The 22,994-nt window shown below is 35.5% G+C and overlaps 3 protein-coding genes across 3 annotated transcripts; 2 read left to right on the forward strand and 1 right to left on the reverse strand.

Moving 5' to 3' along the window:
• The first annotated feature begins 5,288 nt into the window (after positions 1-5,288).
• On the forward strand, positions 5,289-7,260 carry LOC110716165. Its single transcript, XM_021894792.1, has 4 exons — positions 5,289-5,337; positions 5,425-5,541; positions 5,619-6,005; positions 7,026-7,260. Exons 1-4 carry the CDS (start codon positions 5,290-5,292, stop codon positions 7,059-7,061), a joined length of 588 nt encoding a protein of 195 aa, XP_021750484.1. The 5' UTR covers position 5,289; the 3' UTR covers positions 7,062-7,260.
• A 1,092-nt stretch (positions 7,261-8,352) lies between these two features.
• Positions 8,353-11,116, reverse strand: LOC110716161 (GTPase HflX-like). The gene is made up of 7 exons (XM_021894789.1): positions 10,764-11,116; positions 10,589-10,681; positions 10,384-10,488; positions 9,754-9,896; positions 9,060-9,176; positions 8,585-8,638; positions 8,353-8,485 (listed from the first exon to the last, which is right to left on the reverse strand). Exons 2-7 carry the CDS (start codon positions 10,631-10,633, stop codon positions 8,353-8,355), a joined length of 597 nt encoding a protein of 198 aa, XP_021750481.1. The 5' UTR covers positions 10,634-10,681; positions 10,764-11,116.
• Positions 11,117-18,588: 7,472 nt separating this feature from the next.
• On the forward strand, positions 18,589-22,497 carry LOC110716163 (ankyrin repeat-containing protein ITN1-like). The gene is made up of 2 exons (XM_021894791.1): positions 18,589-19,475; positions 21,518-22,497. The coding sequence occupies exons 1-2, from the start codon at positions 18,801-18,803 to the stop codon at positions 22,274-22,276; spliced, it is 1,434 nt and encodes a 477-aa protein (XP_021750483.1). The 5' UTR covers positions 18,589-18,800; the 3' UTR covers positions 22,277-22,497.
• Positions 22,498-22,994: the final 497 nt, after the last annotated feature.

Below are 22,994 nucleotides of genomic sequence, written 5' to 3' on the forward strand. Positions count from 1 at the left end.
ACAAAATTTACCTTTGAATACTCCCTTGAATTGCAATGTTAGTTTTAGGATGATCAGGAGAAACACCAGGACAAACTAACCCAAATGGAAATCGCAATCGATCCAATATATCAACTGCATGCAATTAAAGCAAGAACTAATTAACATACCCACCCCAACCAACAAAGAAAATGCATAAAACAAAACTAAATAACTAAGAAAGCAATGCAATTATGTAGAGAAGATTCTTTCACTACTACATTTTTTATCTAATGCAACGGTATAAAAATAGCTAATACAACGGCTAATTTTATACCGTTGTATTAGACAAGGATAATCCGTTGTATTACACTAAAACAGGGCTAATACAACGGTTTATACTAACCGTTGTATTAGAGAAACTAATCCGTTGTATTACATGAGCTAATCCAACGGATTATTCTTCTAACACAACGGATAGTGTTCCCGAAATTTTTAATTTTATTTTATTTTTCAGTTGGATCTAATCCAACGGATCAGTGTAGCTAATCCAACGGATCAACCCCAATTACTTAAAAAAGAACAAAATAATAATACCTAATACAACGGATGAGTAAAAAAAAAAAAAAAAAAAAACGGGAATGCTGAAATATTAGAGCCAAAAATGAAATTGAAACCCCAAAATAATAATTCCCAAACTTCGACTCAGCAGTCTTATTCCTTCGTTCTCCTCCCTCGCTGCTGCTCGTTGCTTCGTTCTCCTCCCTCGCCACCGCCATTGCTTCGTTCTCCTTCCTCGCCGTTTTGTTTTGCTGTGCTCGAATCTCTATCTGAGGTAGGTATACCTTGAATTTTCAAAATAATGTTGATGTTTTGATTTTGTTTTGTATTTAGTTTTAGTTTGAACCTTGCATGTGGCTGATTGCTCGAATCTTTGGATTTAGATTTGTTGATTTGTTCGAATGTTGCATGTGGCTGATTGCTTGTTGTTGGGGTGGTTTTTCGATTTATGAACCCTAATTTTTTTTTTGGGGGGTTTATTTGGGAATACTTGACATATACCTGTTGAAGTTAGCTGATTTTTGTTGTGAAATTTTAGTTATCTCCCATTGAATGTCACCGAATGTCTTTAGTGGCTTCGAAGGTTATTTTTTTGCATCAGTGCAATGTTCAGCGCAGCCTGCAGCTACGGATAATATGGAGTATTAGCTAGATTAGATTATGGGCCACATTCAACAAATTAATACTGATTTTTAGCAGATATCAATTTCTGAAACAGTCCTTCCAATGTGCAAGGGGAGACTGATTTCTTCATTTTAGTAAATTATTTTTATTATTATTATTTTTGATCCTGAATGAAAGCCAAGATTAACTCTACTCAGCTGCCTCGTCAACTCTTATAAATACAATTATTCCATTTTTTTTTTAATCAATATCAATACTTAGTTAGTCATAAACAAATCCTCTCACTTTTACTGATTGTATGTGTATTGAGAAAAAAGTAAGAGACTGAGAGTAGAAAAATGAACAATTTTGTTCTTCTTTTATTCTTCATAAATCTAGGAGTTACATTGATCAAGGGATCAAACTACAATAACAATGAAAGAAAGGTATGTACATGTATGTAAGCACCAAAATTGTAGCATTTGGTTGTGACATTCACCAATCACCATGTTTAAATTGTGTAATTACTTTGTTGAAATTTACTTCGTATTTTTAAAAAGTATCTCTTCTTGTGATTGGAAGTAGTAATTTGGCAATTAAGTACAGTTATATGATAGTTTAATGTGAAAACTCTTTATCAAGTACTCTTACGTTATTTTTATTTATTTGATAATGTTCTTATATATTATACATAACACTAAATGTCATTAATTTAATTATTGTTGGGTTAATAATAATGTGCATTACTCCCATTTTATAATGTGAAGAGCAATTTCAATGCTGATGTGCTTTTCCGGGTCTAAATATATGTCAACTAGGAGTGACATGACTGCCTGTTTAGAAGAAAATGGACATGACTACCTGTTTGAAACACTACCTTGGTGGAGTCTCTTTTTTAGTTTCTGTTTCTTGATTACGACTAAGGGTATGCCTTTACCGGTGGAGTCGTATCAATGTAGACCTCTCCACACTCCCATCAAAACTGTAATAGGTACTACTTAGTGGTTGTTGTTGCCATTGTTGATTTTGTAATATGAAGTCATCTATATTTTAAGTGCTTAGTAATTTTGTAGGATGGACTTAAATTCGACACCTAACATAGACACATAGTTTCTTTTCTGGAGGAAAAACCTGAATGTAGACTCACATTTCTGTCAATTGAGGAATGATGATTTGGAGGTGGTTGATAGGTGCGTTTCTGTTGTAGTTAGAGCATTCAGTCAACATCAAATATCTCTTTCCTATTTTTCTTAGAAACCTGAGGATTGCATGAGCAGGTGTCTATGATCATAACAGGCTAGCAGCAATGGGTTATCTCCACACTAACATGATCTGCTAATTGAATTGTGCTGCGAATCCCTGTGTTGTAGCAAGTATCAACACCTAAGTGATCGATTTGCTAGCTAACCACGACCCTGTGTGCTGTTGTTACACCTAAGTGATCCATTCTCTAACTAACTATTGACTCGGAGAAACTAGTTCACTTTTTGTAAATTAGTTCAGTAATTGTAGTTTCATACTCTTGAGAGGATATGATAAGTGCATATTTGAATTTCTAAGCGTAAGTGAACAACTAAACTGATTACTGCATGCTTGTGTCTGATTTTCATCTAATTTTGTTACTGTCATTTTCAATCATGTTCAGTGCAGGAAGGCTGTATGTATTTGTACTCGTAGTTCATAGCGAGGGCACAAGTTCTTGATATTTCAAGCTAGTAGACTTGAGGCAATAGTGTAGCATACTGTGTTAGTCATAGTAATTGCTTGTTATATCTTCATTATGTTGATCTGCTATAAATTTAAGTACTTTTGGTAAAACAATTTTCTCCTGAGTTTTGCTGAGCTAATTTAAGCAGATGATGACAAACTTAAACACATTAAAGCTTTAAATAAATAAAATTCTTGAAGATATAACATGCAAGATTGTACATATATCATTGCTGCAAATGGGACACTAATTTCCAAACTTTCATGAAATCATTTACAGAAAAGACCACAAATTAACCCATATACCCTTTTGTCCCCTATAATATCTCCCCTCCCCAGAAAACTGGCCCTGTTTTTGTAGAATGTTACGATGTTTTTTGATGCAAATAATGTTTTTTTTGTAATTCTTTTGGCATTTTCTGGTGTTTTTAAGTAGTGTTTTGCTATAGTATTGATTTAAGGTCCTTGGATTTAATGAAGAATGGACAATATGTAATTTAAGTCCCACCTGTGGGTGCAACGTTGTTCCCTTGGCCACCATGAATTTTTTGTGTTTAAAACTCTCTAATCTTTACTCATATAGGGAATATGTGTAAAACCCAATTAATGTCTATAACTCTGTATCCTGTCATTAATTCCGAGTCTGCTTACACACTATGTTAGTATAGGCTAGATTGGTGTTCATCTTGTGTTTTGGTAATTTTCCTGCATTATATGTTAGCGGTTTGACAATAACACTTCCTTATCTAGAAGGGGTGTATTTAGTGCCTGGGATAGAGTAGTTCATTGATCACCTTTGTGCTGCACCTCCATGAAAAATAATGAGAGTTGTACAGGTTATGCGACTTTATCCTTTGGCACCTATTTACACTGTTAATTTCTATTTTTACCCTAAGGAATGGAAGGTGGAACTAAGAATTGGTGGATGTTTGCCAAATGGAGCGATGAATATGAACAAGGAGTCGACGAATATGTCAAAAGGGCTTTTGCTATTAAGTCTCAAGGAAATCAAATTTGTTGTCCATGTCAAATTTGTCATTATCGTTTTTGGCGGTGTGAAGGTGTGGTGAGAGACCATTTAATTTGTAATGGTTTTGTTCCAAGATCGGATAAGTTATCAGATTTAGGGTTCAATATCCAAAGAGAAGAAACTATTTTGGATAATGATGAAGGGTCCATCCCAAATGAATCTAGCGATGACGTAGTGAGGTTGTTGCATGATGCACGTGATGCTTTTAGAGAGGGGCCAAATGATGATGCAAAAAAGTTTTTGAGGTTAGTTGAAGAAGGGCAAGAAGAATTGTATCCTGGTTCCAAAAATCACTCAAAACTTTCCTTCATGATTCGACTTTTTATTTTGAAGTGTGATCATAATCTAACCAATGCCGCATTTGGAGATATATTGGAGCTTATAAGGGAGGTGTTGCCTGATGCAAAGTTGCCAACTTCTTTCAATGAAGCGTAAAGTGTTTTGAAAGTGTTGGGGTTGGATTATACAAAGATTGATGCATGTCCAAACGATTGCATGATATATTGGGAAGAGCATGAAAATGCAACAAGCTGCCATGTTTGTAAAACACCAAGATGGAAATCAAAGGACAAAGAGGATGACATAGAAAATGGTAAGGGAAAGACCTATAGAATTCCTCAAAAGATTCTTAGGTACTTTCCGATAAAGAAAAGGCTTCAACGACTATTTATGTGTCAAGAGACGGCGAGATACATGACTTGGCATGCGGATGGGCGTGAAACTGATCATCTTTTACATCATCCAGCTGACGGTCAAGCTTGGAGGGAATTTAATTCCTTGTACAAAGAGTTTTCTGATGACCCGCGCAATGTGAGGCTAGGACTAGCCACAGATGGCTTCAGCCCGTTCAACTCAATGAGTATTGTACATAGTACTTGGCCAGTTATGTTGATCAATTACAACTTGCCTCCTTGGATGATTATGAAGCCTGACTATTTGATGTTAGCACTACAAATTCCGGGTCCTTCTTCCCCAGGCAATGACACTTGATAAGATATTGGATTATGTCCAGGTAGTATACAATGATACTGTCTTAGTTGCATTACACGTACACCTCCACACGTTACTAATGTTTTAGCTTGAACAGGAGAAGTATATGGTCCCCCATGCCGGGTTAAATTGGGTGATGGATGCTGTAAATAGTTGTTGGAAATATTATAAATGCCAAATCAAGAAGAAACACTTCTATGCATATGATACGGATGATTTAAGGTGGGAACATAAACCAGATACAATCTCCGATCAGATGTTCCTAGATCTTCTACAATATTGGCATACTGATGAGGCGAAGGTACTGTATATTGATTCTAATCTAATTCTCTCGAATAATTTTATCTAATATGTGTTTAATTTTGAATTAAATGGTGGTTTCTGATTTTCCCTAGGCAATTAGCGACAGCAACAAAAGCAATCGTCTAATGTCAGATGATATGCACACTTTGGGACGCAAATCATATGCTATTTTACGCCATGAGTTGGTAAGTACATTTTTTAAAATCTAAATTATAGGCATGTTGCATATATTTTTATTCTAATTTCATATATTATGATTTACATATATATAGCAACAACAAGATCCAGAGAAGAAAGAACCTTCTCAAGCAAAGGTTTACAAGGAATCAAGAAAAAGAAGTGCTGAAAGGACATACATTAGCAGCTTTGAAAAAGCAAAAGAGAATATTGTGAGTTATTCGATAATTAGTTAAATATTGTTAGTTATTCGATAATTAGTAACATATTACTATGTTTGCCTAAACAGGACAAAATTGATGCTTTGGAGTCAGCACAATCACAAGAAGATGGTAATGTATGCAATGACCCTTACAGTGAAGTGATTCCACCTCCTAAACACAAAAGTCGTTTGCATCTATATGGCTCGGGTGTGAAGAAGAGTGATTTGAAGAACAAAGATACAAAGTCAAATTACATACTCCCGGAGGAATTCCTGGTAGGCATAAAAACACAATTAGTCCAAGAAATTGCACCTACCATCACTGCTGCAGTTTTGGATTCGATTCGCGAGGTGAACCCCGGGATTAATCTTGTGGTTCCTAGTACTCTGCAGCAATTGACTCCGCATGATGCATCTAGTGCACCAAATCGAAATACTGCCCAAAGTGGACAATCTTCAAAATCATTTAATCAGGTATAATCTGCACTTCTCTGCTCTAAACTTTAATTTCTAAACTTCCCCTGACTGCTTGCTTGACTGCTTGACTGACTGACTGACTGACTGCCTGACTGACTGACTGCTTGCCTGCCTGCCTGACTGACTGACTGACTGCATGCCTGCCTGACTAACTAACTGACTGACTGACTGCTTGACTTGCCTGCCTGACTAACTGCTTGCCTGCCTGACTGAAAGCTTGCCTGCCTGCTTGACTGCTTGCCTGCTTGCTTGCCTACGTGCCTGCCTGCCTACTATAGAAGGGGCTGGCGTAGTTATGCTGAGTTTGCCCATATAGACGCCTCACAACTTGCATCATTACACTCCTTATCTCCCTCTAGCATTCCCCAAGCATAACAATCAGGTGTGCGATAATTAATGTCGTATGCTGGATCTTGTCTCCCATGTGAGACATCTAAAATGCCTTAACTTCTATTTTTATCTCTTTGATGTATTAAATCCTGGAAGTGGGTTTCCATTTTGATAACTTGGATTCCTGAGGAATCTCATAAAACCTTTATCTTTGGATGATAGTTTCTCCCCTTTTATTTATCTTCCAATATTCAAGATGACTTCTTTCTGTCAGAAAGTAATCAATCTCTCTAAGTAATTCTTAGCCTGAAGCTTTGTTTTATCCCAAGGGGGCCGAGGCCCTTGTAAAAATACTATACTGCGTACAAGTATTGCTTAAATCTTTACAGCATTCTACATTAATATGTTCCTGGTATTTAACAACTTCGAGCTGTTTAAACATAGCATTAGCTCAAACTGTTGATATAGCCTTCTGATGTCTTTTGTTTGTTTGATTTCACTTACCATTGGATGTGGAAAACTGTTAAAATTATGATATCTTGCCAAGGATGTCTGATGTTTGTTCTCTTATTGTATATTTTGTACTTTGATGACTGATTTGTGTGTTGTTGTGCGTTATTTAATTTCCCCAATTGGTGTTGTTATTGTTGTTGGTATTGTGGCTTATGCATTACTTTTTTTACTTAGGTGCTTGATGACGATGAGCTACCCCGGGATGAATGAAGTAAGGACTAATGTTGATTTTATGTATCTATTGCAACTTCTAGAGAGTTTTCAAATTAAACGTTTGTTAATTTATAAGCTAGTGAACTTTCATTTATAATTAGTTAGTATTGACACTTCGTTTACTTTTATAATGCAACGAATATATATTATATGTACTTCGTTTATTTTGTAATGCAACGAAGATATATTATATGTACTTTGTTTATTTAAATTATAAATATACTAATATAATTTATATTTATTATTATAGATTTAAAAAAAAAAAAATTTACCTAATACAACGGTTTTAAAAAACAAAAAGAAAAAAAAGGGGGCTAATACAACGGTATTTAAAAAAAAAAAAAAAAAAAAAAGGGGCTAGTACAACGGATGTAAAAAAAATAAAAATAAATAAAGGACCTAATCTAACGGATTGGGCGAAAAATCCGTTGGATTAGGTAGATGAATCCGTTGGATTAGGCCCAATTATTCCCAAAAAAACAAGAGGGAACGTAATCCAACGGATTGAAGAAACCGTTGGATTAGGTATCTACCTAATCCAACGGATTGCTTAATCCATTGTATTAGGTCTATTTTGCCGTTGTATTAGACCTAATCCAACCCTTGCAAATGTGACGGTTGGTAACCGTTGTATTAGGTCTAATACAACGGTTTTTGACACCTAATACAACAAAAAAAGCCGTTGTATTAGCTCTTAAATGTAGTAGTGTTTGTCAGTGACAGAAAACCTAGGTGTGGGCACCAATTAAAGGGAAACAAAAACTGCCCAACAGGCTAACCTTGATGTTGACAAACAAGTTTTCTTGGCATACCCTACAAGTTTTGAGTCACATGACCACTAGAACTCCAGCTTGGGACTGGTCATGAGAGCCAGAAGGCTATGGTGGCCTGCAGCATAATTAGATTAAAAAAAAAAAAAGATATGCTACAGTAAGCATCAAGCATGTGCCAGGACCTACAATGATTAAGAAAGATATTATAATTTGCAAGTTCAAAACTCCACAAGGCCATTAAGATGATATTGTTTTAAAAAAAAAAATTATTAATAATAATAATAATAATAATAATAATAATAATAATAATAATAATAATAATAATAATAATCATAATAATAATAATAATAATAATAATAATAATAATAATAATAATAATAATAATAATAATAATAATAATAATAATAATAATAATAATAATAATCCCACTGATCAGTCTTCGCCTTTAGATAACAAAAAGTGTCCAATAATAATAATAATAACTATAAAAAAAAAAAAAAAGGCCTTAACCTTGATCATGGATGAGAGACAACTTCACTTACACAATATGCAGATATGGACATCAGAAGCACAAGAGCTCTTGGGCACATAAAAATCACAAAAGCAAGATCAAACAAGGACCAGTAATTTGATTCAGGTGAGCCAAATCTAATCGAAAAAACAAAAGTGACAACTAACAGTCACAGCAGGCACCAGAATTCTGAAAACAATTACAGTTGCACACACTAGGCATGTACCAAATTTTACAGCTTATCAACAATCAATGAAACCATCAAAAGATGATAAGCAGGGGAGCGTAATCTACAGGAAACCAAATACTGCAATTACAGCTCTTCACCTCTGGCTCACATAGCAACCAAGGGAAGGAACCAAAACATCATAAATTACCAGACATATATAGAAGTAATAGAACCACATACTTTGAGCATAATCAAGAGGGGAAAAGAACCTTACACAAAGTTGTTTACCAAAACAAGCATTTAGTTGTTGCTAAGAGATACTGAGAGATAAACCAGACGACAATTGGCAAGGAAAACTAACCAGAAGGAAAGTTTTGCAAGATGAACAAACTAGAAACAGCTGCTACAAACACATCATATCCGTCACGTGCATATGATGTGTTTCACAATCAGCAATAAATTCATATGAGTAAATGTTGATAGCTAGACAATGGATGTACACCAACTGTCAGTTTTTGAATAAAAAAGTGTTTCATTCTTACCCTGGTGAGAGCTCATCATCAAATATCACTGTTTCAACATCAAATGCATTAATTGCATTCTTGATCTCACAAACCTTGCCTGAGCCAATATATGTTCTTGGATTTGGAGCAGCAAGCCTAATTCATACAGCAGGTGTTGAAGTTCTTTACCATGCAGACCAGCAGTTCTCACAAAGCAAAAATAAAGGAGAAATGTATTTGATAGAAGACATATGTAAACTATATGACAAAAACTCATAAGTCAATACACACTTGGTAAAGTAATCTGAGTTTTGTTTAACAATCTCTATCTAAACAAGTTAAAACAGAGGTACTAAGGCTTTTAATTGAACTGTAGCTGCTTTGGAGGCCATGTTCCCAGATGACACATAACATGCCTTAAGTTACAAGTGCTTTTCACTTGCAAAGAATTACAACGGATACAAAATCAACTCACTGAAACCCCTTAAGTTCTAATTAAAAGAGTTACATTATCGTTTTAAGCGACACTCCCCCATTCAATTCTCCAACCCTTCCCCAACTTTCACAGTCACACACAGAGTGACAGAGATACATAACATGTTAACTGGAAGATTTAGGGCATGCACAGATAATATAAATCTCCAATTAGCTAATTGTACTGTCTTAAGTATATGCACATTGCAACTTATAGCGTAACCACATTATGCAATAGAAAAACCCACGACATACTCACTTTTGATAAGTAGAGCCAACAACCTGAAGACCTGCTGTGTCAGCTAGTTGAGCCAATTCTTTCAGAGATTCTTCTATTCCAAATGAATCCACTTTAATACCTTTTTGCTCCACACCCACAAGATAAGCTTTTTCAGCAAGAACCTGACATTACAATATTAGGCCACTTAACTTATTCTCCCAAGAGCCTCAAGCAATGGCAGAAGGCGCATAAATAAGACAGCAGTCAATCAATAACAACATAACACAAACTTAAAAATTCTTAGCAACAAGTTGCGTATACTTTTCTGCATGATCAACATAGTAACTAGAATCACCTAAAGCATTAGAACAGTGATCCTAATATCCTATGCTCAACCTCAACAGAAAGCCATATATGCATATAATATCATAATACAACATCACCGCGATTCCTCTTATGAGACTATATCTACTATCTACAATTGGGTAAACGGTAGACCAAATTTCATAAACATAATCTGTTAAGAGGTTCTGTTAGAGGTGGTTTTTGATGCACCCTAAATTTGATCATTAAACTAATAATTAACATGAAAGAAGTGCGAAGCAAAATCGAAAGTGAAAGGAAACAAAGACAAAAAAAAAAGAAAAAAAAAGAGAGAAGAGGACATACGGGAGACATCAAGAGGTCATCCTTGAAATGGTTGTATTGAGACCTCTTGTTGGCTAATTCAGAGGGCCACATTGCTCGATCACTGGGCAAATACCCCAGCAGAAGCTGCCAATTGCAATTGAAATTTATATTTTTAGGTATTTCAATTCCGATTAAGTAAGTAATCAACTCAAAGTATGAAATGAATAGAAAGCGAGACAGAAACCTTCCAGACAGTAGAGCGGATGGCAGGAGCATCAGGAAGACCCATGGATGCTAACCTCCTGATTTCTCTGATGTTGATGATCTTCTTCGACAGCTTTACAAATTCAACAAATTAGGTTAGGTTAGGATTTGTTGGTGATGAATTGAATTGAAAAAGAAAGAAGAGAGAGAGAAACCTCGAGTGAGAGCTGAGCATGGCGAGAGATCTCCTCGGGGATAGGAGAAGGAGAAGGAGAAGCAGAGGAAGTGGAAGTGCCATTGGAGTCCCGCGGCGGAGGAGGTGGCGATGGAGGTCGAACCGGCGACGGAGGGCGGACGGTGGGCGGAGGAGGCGTAGACCAGAGTGAAGACTTCAACCAATCAAGTATTCAAAACCACAACAAAAATACCAACGAATTTCATCCCACAACAAATCCATCTAAAAACAACCAAAAATCCATCTAAAAACAACCAAAAATCCATCTAACCACAATCAACCAAAGCCCTAATTTCAAAACTAAAATAACAAAAACTCAATCAAATTGCCACCTGGAACTCTAAAAATCCAACAACCAATCGCGAGCACCGTCACATTGCCTTGATGCCGTGAAGAATGAAGATAGAGTGTGGTGGCGGTGGAAAGGGGTGCGTAGTGGTGGAAGTAGTGGAGTTAAGAGGGAAATGGGGAAAGGTAGAAGGAGAAAGGAAAAGGAATTGAAAAAGAAAGACGCAATAACCTAACCCAGGTTTTTTTTCTCAAATATGGCACCGGTTTGAACCGGTGCTAATTAACATAGTTGGCACCGATTTAAGGCGAATCGGTGCCAACTCTATGTCATACTTATTTTTTTTTATAATAAGTTGGCACCGGTTTGAACCGATGCTAATTAAATGATTGGCACCGGTTTTGGTTGGAACCGGTGCCAACTCCGAATTTTTCAATCCCGCCCATTTCTTTTGGCACCGGTTTTCAAGAACCGGTGCTAAAGGGGGGGTGCCTATTTCATTTTTTCTACTAGTGTGTATTCAACAATGTGATTAGCTCTACTGATGGATTACTTGGCCACACATAATAACACAATTTCATTATCATTCCATTAAAAAGGGGGGTAAACTAGAACATACATTTGACTGCCTTACATGGTTGCTTCATCAGAATAAACAAAAGACACCTAACCACCTATTCATGCACATAAAAGCTTAAAAAAAGAAACAAAACACAAAAACATCTAAGTAAGTGGTTATGTGTGGCAGTCAATGTAGTTCACCTTCCTTGTATGTGGTTTGATGGTTCCCCTAATCTGCATCTACCTCAATGTCTTCTGCTGCACCTTGAGTCCCTTGACTGGCTGGCCTAAACATGGTGTCTAGGTATTCCACAGCATCCAACACAACTTCCTTCCTCACTGTCACTTGATCTGGTAGAATTCCTAAATTTTCAAGTTTCTTCTTGTTCATGTGTGGTATTTATTACTTGTTTCCCCCTTTGTGCCTTGAGAATTTTGATCATGCATCTTTGTAAGGTCACCCAAATGTACTTTTTCACTTGGGGCTTGAATGTGTTATAACATTCAATAACCTTATCAACTAGCTCATCTAGGTCCTTAGGGAAAGATTGATATTGCAATCACTGCATTGACCTAAATAAGCCTAGATCCAACACATTTAGATCAGGTGATTGTGCTGGTTGGAATACAAGTTCAATATTAAACCCATTTGTTGTGGTTGCTGCCATGAACTCTTCATCTTGAGGAACTTGGTGAGGCCTTGCATTGTCCATTTATATGATAACATTTTGGGCAGAGTTTCTGGCCATTTTGACTGAATTGCTGGAATGACTTTTGTCAGCAGCATCTCCCTAATAACATCTCTATTCACATTCTGCAGTGCCTTGGTGACCAAAGTGCCTGCTGCTCTGTTTTTGCTTGATTTCTTAGCTACCTCTTTCACAGTGAATGGGAATTTCCCATACTCCCCATCATGTATAAGTCTCTATGAGTCCCCCATCCGTGTCATATAATGACTTCCCAATTATAGCCATTAACATAGCCTTTAACTTGAATCTTTTTTACTGTTATGCCATATATGGGTCTTCCTCACCTGGCAGAAGATAAAATCTTCTCTTGTCAGGATTGAGATAGAACCATTTCTCATCTATGTGTATGACATGGTTCATACTAACAAAACTGGGGTCTTCATTTGCTATGACTGGATTTATATGTGATAGCACCTATTTTAGTCTAGCAACCTTGTGGTCTGATGTGAGTGCAGGCTTGGTGCTGCATGTATGTGTTCTTAGCCTTCCCTTTTTCTTTAGATTGTGTAGAGTTACATGAGAAATCTTCAGGGAAGCTGCATAACTCCTCTCTGTCTGCCTAAGATACAGAGGGATTGATTGTAGGAATGCGTCTGAAAATTCCCTTGGCTAAGGACCTGTTCTGCCATACTTCTTAGTCCTGACATCAATTGTATTCCCCATTGCCATCTGTTTTTTAATGTCAGCAAAAACTTTGGTGATTGTTAACTTGTGTACACTGAATGACATTGATAAATGTTTCATGAATCCCTTAGGTAACATGCCATTTTGCATTGTGACAAGCATTGCATCAACAATTTGCCTTTTCTTTTGCAAAGTAAGCTGCTTTCTACTGGCAGCTGGAGTCCTTTGTTGTGCCCCATGTTCAATGTTCTGGTTTGGATAATTTCCATATGTGCCCTGTTGTCCATTGTCTGGTTGTGGTTCTTCTTCTTGCATTGTTTCATTTTCTGATTCATATTCCTCGAAATCAACATCTTGCATTCCTTCATGTTCATCATAGTAAACTTCTGTCTGTGCTTCCTCTAATATAAGTTGGTCAACATATAAAAAGTCTTCATCAGAATGTGCCATTTTTTCTGTGTTGTATGTGTGTGTTCAGATTTTAGAAGATGCAAAAGGGCAGACTCTGGTTTTTTTTTTTAGGAGAAGATGTTGTCCTGTGTGCATATGATCTGAAGTCAGTGGTGGGTGGTGGCTAATGAAGATTCAAGCTGTGCAGCACTAATTGTAGTTTAGGGAAATTTTTTGTGAACAATTCAGATTAGGAAGTGCTTGAATATGTGGTTAAACTTTGTCGGTTTTTGGAAAAACATTTCGAATGTAAGCTTTAATTGCAAAATGTTATGGAGGCTGGTTTTAAAGGCCTCATAAATGAAATAGGAGAGTTGTACATTCCCCCTTGGCAGCTTTCTGTTTTTCGGCTGACAATTCAAATGCACCAAAATTCAAATTTTTGTGAATTTTGGTGAAAATTTGGGAGGGAAAATGTTAGGGCCCTCCACTTCCTAAATTTCCCACAAGAAATTTTGTGTGGGGTTCCTACTTTCTCTCTCCTAGTTACCTTTAATTATCTTCCCCCACTCCCTCTAATCTTTGCCCTTTAAAAATTGCTTTGGTAACCGTAAAATGTACTTTAGTTGCAGATAATATTCAACAGAGGAAGTAAATTGATACAATTTAAAGCTTATCAATTTGATATGCAGATGGTAGAATTTTTACTTGGACACCCAAAAAAAAAAAAACAAATATGCTATAAGCAAAAAAGGATTGTCAGCTATGGATATTCATAAGCGAAGTCGGAAGGATGTGATATAAGATGACAAGATATGGCAACACCTCAATCGCGCCAATGCATACCGCAAAGGAAGCACTAAAACCCAAGAAAGATCGCGCTTGGTTGGAGGACCAGCGGACATCCCTAATGGTGGTGGCATCCTTGATCGCAACCATGGCCTTCCAAGCCGGAATTAATCCCCTAGGAGGCGTTTGGCAGGATGATTTAGCCTATTCAGGTACATTCGATAAAATGACAGGAATGTATATTGGCCATGATGCAGGTTACTACTAGAAATAGGCTGTTTTCCGACAGAATCGTTCCAACGGACCTATATTCCGTCGGAATATTTGTAATTTCCGATGGAATTAGGATCTGTCAGAAATTTCCGTCGGAAAAGGTACGTTACGACGGAAAATCCGTCGGAATACTTGCGACTGAATTTAATTCCCTCGGAAAAATAGGCTTCCAACATAATATTCCGTTGGAAAGTTAAGTTATCAACGAAATTAAATTCCGACGGAATATTCCCTGGGAAATCCCAATCATGCCGACGGATTAATATTCCGTCGGAAATTTCCGTCGAAACCTTATTCAAAGAAAAAAAAAATCTTTAAACATTGAAACCCTAATCTCCTTCCTTCTAAATTCCGCCTCTTTTCTAGTAACTTCCTTCTCTTTCCCCTTTTTCTTTCTCTCCCCTTATCTCCTTCCTTCCTTCTCTGTCTTTCCCCTTTTCTCTTTCCTGCATCTTCCCTTTCTCCTTCTCTTTCCCTTCTTCTTATCTCTTTCTCTTTCCCGTAACATCCCCTTTTTCTTTCTCTCTCCTTATCTCCTTCATTCATTCCTTCTCTTTCCCTTCTCAACGACATCAAGAACGGCGACATCAAGAACGGCGCAACAACACGGTTGCCACCACATCAACGACACCAACAACATCTTCGTCTTCTTCGACCGACATCAATGACAACCAGCAGCAAAGGCCAACATTAACGATAACCAGCGACAACGACCGACATCAAGATCTAGGTTTTTTTTTTAAATTTTTTTTCCGGATTTTTATTAATTTCAGAAGATAATTTAAATGTATACATAGTTGTTTTATTTGATTTCATTTTTCTATTTGTATTTTTTTTGGATCTCAATTTGTATTTTTTTGATTTGTATTTTTCGATTTCATTTTTTCGAATCGATTTGTATTTTTTCGATTTTTATTTTTCCAATTGATTTTTTTTTTTATTTGGGTTGGGCTGTTGGTGGTGGCTAGACAGGGTGGGTGGGTGGCGTGAGGGAGGTTTGGACTAGTGGATGTGGGAGGTTTGGAAGGGGGGGCTGGGTGGTGTAGGGTCCGTGGGGTGTGGGTGGGGTGGGGTGTCTGGGTTGGGTGGGGTGTCTGGGTTGGGTGGGGTGTCTGGGTGGGATTAGGTGTCTGGGTTGGGTGGGGTGTCTGGGTTGGGTAGGGTGTTTGGGTGGGGAGATGGGTCTGGGTTTGGTTTGGTGGGTCTAGGTCTGGGTGGGGTGTCTGGGTAGGGTTAGGTATCTAGGTGTGGGAAAATGGGTGGTGAGTGGTGTGGGCTGGTGTGGGCTGGTGGCGGGGTGGATCTTGGTGGGGAAATTGGTGGTTTTTTTTTTATTTTTTTTATTTACTTTTCCGACGGAATTTTCCGTCGGAATATACCTCATTTGACGGGAAATTCCGTCGGAACCTTACGACGGATTTTCACTTAAAGTCAACAAAAACGCCGACAGAACATAATTCGTCGGAATAGACCTTTCCGACGGAATTTCCGAAGGAATATCACGAAATTCCTACAAAGTGTATTCCGAGGGTGCGTTCCGACGGAATTCCGTCGAAAATGGGCATTTCTGACGGAATTTCAGGGTTTTCCGACGTATTTTTTCCGTCGTTGATTGACTGTTTTCTAGTAGTAAACATACTGCTTATAGTTTTGCACTAATTAGTAACACAATAGGACTAATATCATCGCTAACTGTCATCCTCCTCCTTATCAGGGGCCTTCCATGCAAGTGAAATTTCTTGACATTTTTAAGGATAACCTTGTGGATTTCTGTCACGGCAACAACATTTACATACATGTTCTCGGTATCTAATCTAACTCACGAGACGGCGGAATTTGGGCTGCTATAACGATTTCTCTCTTAGCATGGCTAGGGTTAATGGTTTTTATACTCGTTGGACATGTTGTGCAATTTATATGGAAGAAGATTAGTTGGCGAAAGAGGCAATCAAAAATAAAGTTTTTCAAGAGGTGCTATCCATGGTCAAAAACCACTACAAATGTATCAAATACAAGCAATCATGTATGATAGTCAAAATTCACTAATGTGTGTCGTCCAATCTTTATATCCTTAGCTTTAGCAAGTTTGTTACTTTACATTCTTCATGTATATATATTAAAACTTGTGTGACCTTTAATGTTATTACTTATTTTTAAAACTTGTTATTACTTATTATTACTTGTGTGACATATATATATATATATATATATATATATATATATATATATATATATATATATATTACTTATTTTTAAAATAGTAACCTATATTAAAACTTGTGTGACCTTTAATGTTATTGTGAATCTAAATTGCAAGTTATGTTGAACAATAGTGACCTAAATTTTAACATATTGACCTTTATTATTCATATTGACCAATATATTAAAAATTTCATAAAAAAAGTAACCTCATATAACTTTTATAATGTCACAATGACTTTTATTTCAATATTGTATCCTTTAATTTAAAATAGTGACTTTTTTTTATTTATTAATAAATATCATAGTGTCTCTAATGTTAGTGATCCACAATAAATTATTGTGAACCAGGTCTATTTAAGAATTTGTAAACTAAAATATAGTTTTACACTTTATATTGATTTATTTAAGTAAAAAAACCTGATTTTGAATTTTTTTTTTCTTTTTTTTTTTTGGACCTAAGCTAGTTCCGCCCCTGACGACTCTCCATACTGCTAAATTATTATCCAAGACCTTTCAACGTAACGACACTCCATATTGCTAAATGAGACGTTTAACAGACACTCCCTTGCATTTATAAATGAGACGTACTATGTACAAAGAGCAACTGTTCCTCAGCAAATAAGACGACTTTGACCTGTATGAACAAGGCTCCACCATCGACTAAGATGCGTACTATACTACTACGCACTAATTGCCTGTCGGAAGCTCTATCATCAACGTATTTATTTCATACATCTTAAAACTTGTGAATTGATAGCATGGTACTCCACTACTCCATATCATCTTGTAGGAAGAAAAGAAAATTACAGGATTACTACCTTCATTTCATATTTTGTGCAAGTGTGCAACAAAAATGTAGTGGCCTGAAGACACTCTCAAGTAATGTAGGCTCGTAATTTTTTTGTCTACGATCTGATCTGATGTGGTTTGACCTTGAACCAGTGAACCACCATACGCATGGGATAAGTTGAGTCTAACGATCAGTACTGTAATTTATAATTCATGAGTGATAGACCGACCACTCACTCCAAAAGACAGTACGTCCACCATTTATCCCGTAAATTTAGTTGATCAGTCCAATGTTTCTACATTGGCTGCTTTGTTTGTTTGTATTATTACATTAATACATGTCCCTACCGGACGAACGTACTACAACCACCAAGTCATGATGCATGTATATCTCCGTACACCACAATACCGCATGCTCCAAACAAAACAACGGGTAATCCGTAATACATATTGTGTTTTTTTAATTATTACACTTCTCAAACGCAGCCATATTTTAAGTGTTAAACTTATTCGTTGAGGTTACATTTTAATATTATATATATCTCTTCTCTTAAGTTCCTAGTCAAACCTACTACAACTTTATTATTATTATTATTATTACAGAGTACTTGTATTTCTTTCCATCCACATTCATTACATTTATATTAACTTTTAATAAACTATTATCTCTTTAATATTTTATAGTTATAGTTTGAAATATGACTATCATAATTTTTAATAATTATATATTTTTTCCTCCAAGTAATAAATTATATTACTTTATTTTGGGTATAAAATAGTATAATAAACATTTATTTTTATTTATTAAATTTTTAGTTTCATTTGCATAATTTTTTTTATTTTCTAGTTTCACAAAATATAATTATTTTATATTGAATAAAATTTCGAAAATTATGTATGCATTGTAGATATTATTATTTTATATTGGATAAAAATTTTCAAAATAATTACAACATTTCCTCATTTAGTAAGGACACACTACTATTTTTTATTTCTCTCTCCTACCAACCCCACTTTCACTACTTTTTTTTTATTATTATTATTTACTCAATATCTCACCTTTTTTTTTAATTACGGAGTATTTTTCAATATTTCAGGTATCCCAGTCACACATTTATTTTACTCTATTCAGCTCGTCTTTTTAAAATTATGTAGATGTCACACTGATGCACTTAAAAGAGTGGTATAATTGATGGTGAAGAGTACAAGGTTAGTTGTACAGAGACAACTATCTTGCAACTTGAGTGTTTATATATATGTACATATTCATAAAGTTCAAGATAATTTATCTCTTCAATCTCATTTTAAAATTTCAACCCCTTAACCTTTCAAAAAACCAAACAAAGTTAAGATGGAAGGACAACCTAAACAGAGTGTTCTTCAGGAAAACCTACCCTCTTACATGATTAAAAAGTTAACAGACAAGGTAACCCCATTACATGAAGCTGCTAATCGTGATATACGATTACAAGATGCTGCACTCGAAGGAGAAGTAACTTTGTTGAACGATTTGCTCCTAGAAGATCCACACATCCTAGATCGCAACCGGTACATGGCTCAAAATGGTTGCTCTCCATTACATGTATCCGCAAAAGCTGGTCACCTAGGATTTGTGCAAATGATTCTACAACACAAGCCAGATTTAGCAGAAGAGCTTGATCAATCAAAACGATGGTCACCACTACACATGGCCTCGGCAAAAGGGCACTTGGAGATAGTCAATGTGTTGTTAGAAGCAAATCCTAAAATGTGTTTTGCTCGGGATATTGATGGTAGGAACGCAGTCCATATTTCCGCCATATATGGACATACTGGTGTTCTTGCAGTGCTTCTTCGGGCGAAGCCACAGACAGCTTTGGAGCTGACTAATGCCGGCGAAACTGTTTTTCACTTGTGTGTGAAACACAATCGGCCAGAGGCTCTTCAGTTTTTGATAGCTTTCACAGATAATGATAAACTGCTCAACTCCAAGGACAGTGGTGACAATACCGTCTTACACTTAGCAGTGGCTGCTAAACAACATGGGGTACTCATAAATTCTTTCTACTTCATTCTTCCTGTTTATCATTGCATCATTTTATTTTTACAATTTCCGGACACAGTTATTTTACTATAAATACTACCTCCGTTTCTGAAAATTCGACTCACTTTGCAATTGTGCGGTCTCCAATGAACATCTTTGACCATGAATAACTCGAGTTGTGTATAAGTAAAAATTATAAAAAGTTGATATTTGGATTATTTATAATAAGGGGAATCTAATAAAGTCTCACATGCTAATTCATTTATATTGTATAGCTCATAAAATGTGGTTAAAGTTATTTTATTTTATATGAATAGTAAGTGAGTCGAACTTTCAGGATCGGAGGTACTATAAGTTGAAGTAAACATTGTGATCGAGATGAATCTAACAAAATTTTCTAAGTGTTTAAATAAATAATAAAAAAAAAAAAGAAACAAGAAACATACGGTTGTGAAATATGTGCTTTCAAACAATTATCAGTTTATTTAAAAATTATTTACTTAAGGTTATTATGACCATTGTTAAAGCAAAATAATGTTGAAAAGCATGTACTCCAAGTGTTTCCGTTTAATGAATCTAGTATTCTAGTTTGACCATGCAGATCTATTAATACATACACATATTTGACTCTTAACGTTCTAATTACATATTATTAAAATATGACACTCTTACATCAATTGTTGAGAGTAGGGATGACAAGGAGTTCTAGAGCCGATCATAGATTTGGATCCAAAAATTTAAGACCCAATGAATCTAGGTCATCAAATCGGTCTATTTGCTCTTAGTTAGGTATAATAATTACAATTACAACCCAGATCCGATCTATAAATTAAAAAAAATATATATATGGTTTCCACCTAACCGATCTAGCTTGATATGTAAAAATATACAAAGGATGAAAATTTGAAAATTGAAGATTATAATCATGTCAACAACCTTTATGACCCATTTCAAACTTTATACTTAATGGATCTAAATGTAGGTTTAATTTTTCTAGACCGAACAAATTTAGGTTCGGATCCACCTCCTAAGATATAGGTCTTCACCCAAATCTTATTAGACCCAAACTGGATTCAACACATTGGCATCCATAATTGAGACTAATCCAACAAGGTTCCACATGCCTATTTTATTTTCTATAATATTTTGTTAAGAGTATTTCATGTATAATGATGTACTCTATTGGCTTGATTTATTTTGTGTAATTAGTCTTCTAATTGTGGGCTTAGGCGTGTGTGTGTGTTACACCTATGTTTATGTTACTCCTGCTTACTGTGAATACAACTCATCAAGGAAATCATTTTCCCAAATCTTTCAAATCTTTATATACTCGTAGTGAATACTTCCTCCTTGTTTTAATAAATGTTACACTTTGACTTTTTCCAATATTTATATAATGATTTTGACTTGATTATTTTACTAATTATTAAAAAAAAAAAAAAAAAAAAAAAAACAATTGTACTCCCTCCGTGTTTTAATAAGTGTTACAGTTTGACCGGCACATAGTTTTAGGTGATTTAATTGACTTAAATTAAATAAGAGATAAGTGGGGTAGTTAGAGTATTAAAAAATTATAAAAGAAAGATAGTGGGGTTAATAGTTTATTGAAAAATAATGGATGTGAGAAGAAATATATAATAAAAAAAGTAGTTGTAGGTTTAGGTGGGGACCATGAGGAGAGGGATATAATATTTAAATGTAGTTTTTTGCCAAAAATGGAAGTGTAACACTTATTAAAAAACGGCCGGATTTAGCAAGTGTAACACTTATTAAAACACGGAGGGAGTATAATACATTGTTGGATTCGTTACAATGTATACGTTCATAATACTCCGTATTAATAATTTTCCTAGCATATAGTAAGATAAAATTATGGTCAAAAAATCGTGTCTCAACATACGTGTTTGGTCAAATTGTAACACCTATAAAAACACGGAAAGAGTCTTTGTAAAATCCTAACCAGGGACATACAAAAAAATAGTTTGATTGCATAAGAATGTTAACATGCCCTCTCTTATGTTTTCTCCTCATTGTTATGCATGCAGGTAGTAGACATCTTACTAGAAACAAAGATGGATAAAAATGCTATCAATAGAAATGGCTTTACAGCGAAGGATCTTTGTAGTCGGAGTACGAAAGAAGAGGTTGATATTAAGATTTGGAAATCCCTAAAGCGTGCCAAAGCATCAAGAAGAAAGAATACAGTAAATAGACACCGAGATTGGTTAGAGAAGCAGCGTAATGCTCTAATGGTGGTAGCCTCCCTGATAGCAACAATGGCTTTTCAAACCGGAGTGAATCCTCCAGGAGGTGTTTGGCAAGAGGATGATAATGAAAATAACTACAAAGCAGGCAATTCCATAATGCAAGACAAGGATAGTCAGAGGTATAATAGAATGCTAATTTATAACACAATCGGACTGTTTTCATCTCTATTTGTCATTCTTCTCCTTATAAGCGGCCTTCCTTGTAAGCGACTTTCTGTGGGTATTTTGATGATAACCATGTGGATTGCCGTAATAGCAACAGCATTGACTTACTCTATCTCAATAATCTTTCAAGCAAATGTTGGTGATCTTCTTTTTTTGACTGATTATAATCAAAACGACCTGGACCCAAAGAAATACAAACCAGTTATTAAAGTATTAAATATATCTGTTATAATTTGGGTCTGCTTTTTAGTAATTTTGGTCCTTGCACATTTTATGCGCACCATAATCAAGCTCGTCAAGGAAATGGTACAAGCAGCGATAAATATGTGGGATACGAGCAATGGAAGGAGCACAAGACCCCCACCAGTTTAGTGGTTGTCATAAGAACTAGTTACATTTCGGTATTCATGTTTAGATTTCCAATTATGTATGTGTTTGAATAGCAATGAGAGCATTCTGTTTATGTGAACCTTTGAATCTGCTTGTAATTCGTTTTACAAAGCCAGAAAAGGGTTTGAATTGGCTTGTGTAAGTGTTATGCTTTGAATTAAATCTGTCGGATTTTCTATATGAAATTAGGTTATATTAGTATACATGCTCTATTCAACTAATTATAGTATATCAATTTATTCTATCTAAACTTTTAAGGATGATTCTACTGTGTCATTCCTTAAAAAAAAAAAAAAAAAAAAAAAAAAAAAAAAAATAATTGGTTGGTCAATATTTCCTTTATTTTTTAAAGGCCAAAATGTACCATACTCAAATCAGTTAAAACCTTTGTCTCACGGCACAAGGAAATTCAATATAAACCCTGTCTCACGATACAAGGAGAACCAATATTTCCTGTCTCACGATCCGAGGAGAACCAAAATATCTTGTCTCAAAAGCTTATTTTTAAAAAATAAAAATAAAAACTCAAAGGTCTTTGTTTTCACCTCGTCAACAACACAAACTCACTGAAAATCACCTTACATGATTATATTGGAGCGAGGAGCACAACTGCACAAATCACAAATCACAAGAAACTTGATCTCATTCTCAAAGAGTGACAAAAGCCACACATAATGTAATTACATCAAGTCATCACGAA

The sequence above is a fragment of the Chenopodium quinoa genome, unplaced genomic scaffold (assembly GCF_001683475.1).
Source record: "Chenopodium quinoa cultivar QQ74 unplaced genomic scaffold, ASM168347v1, whole genome shotgun sequence".
Lineage (NCBI taxonomy): Eukaryota > Viridiplantae > Streptophyta > Magnoliopsida > Caryophyllales > Amaranthaceae > Chenopodium > Chenopodium quinoa.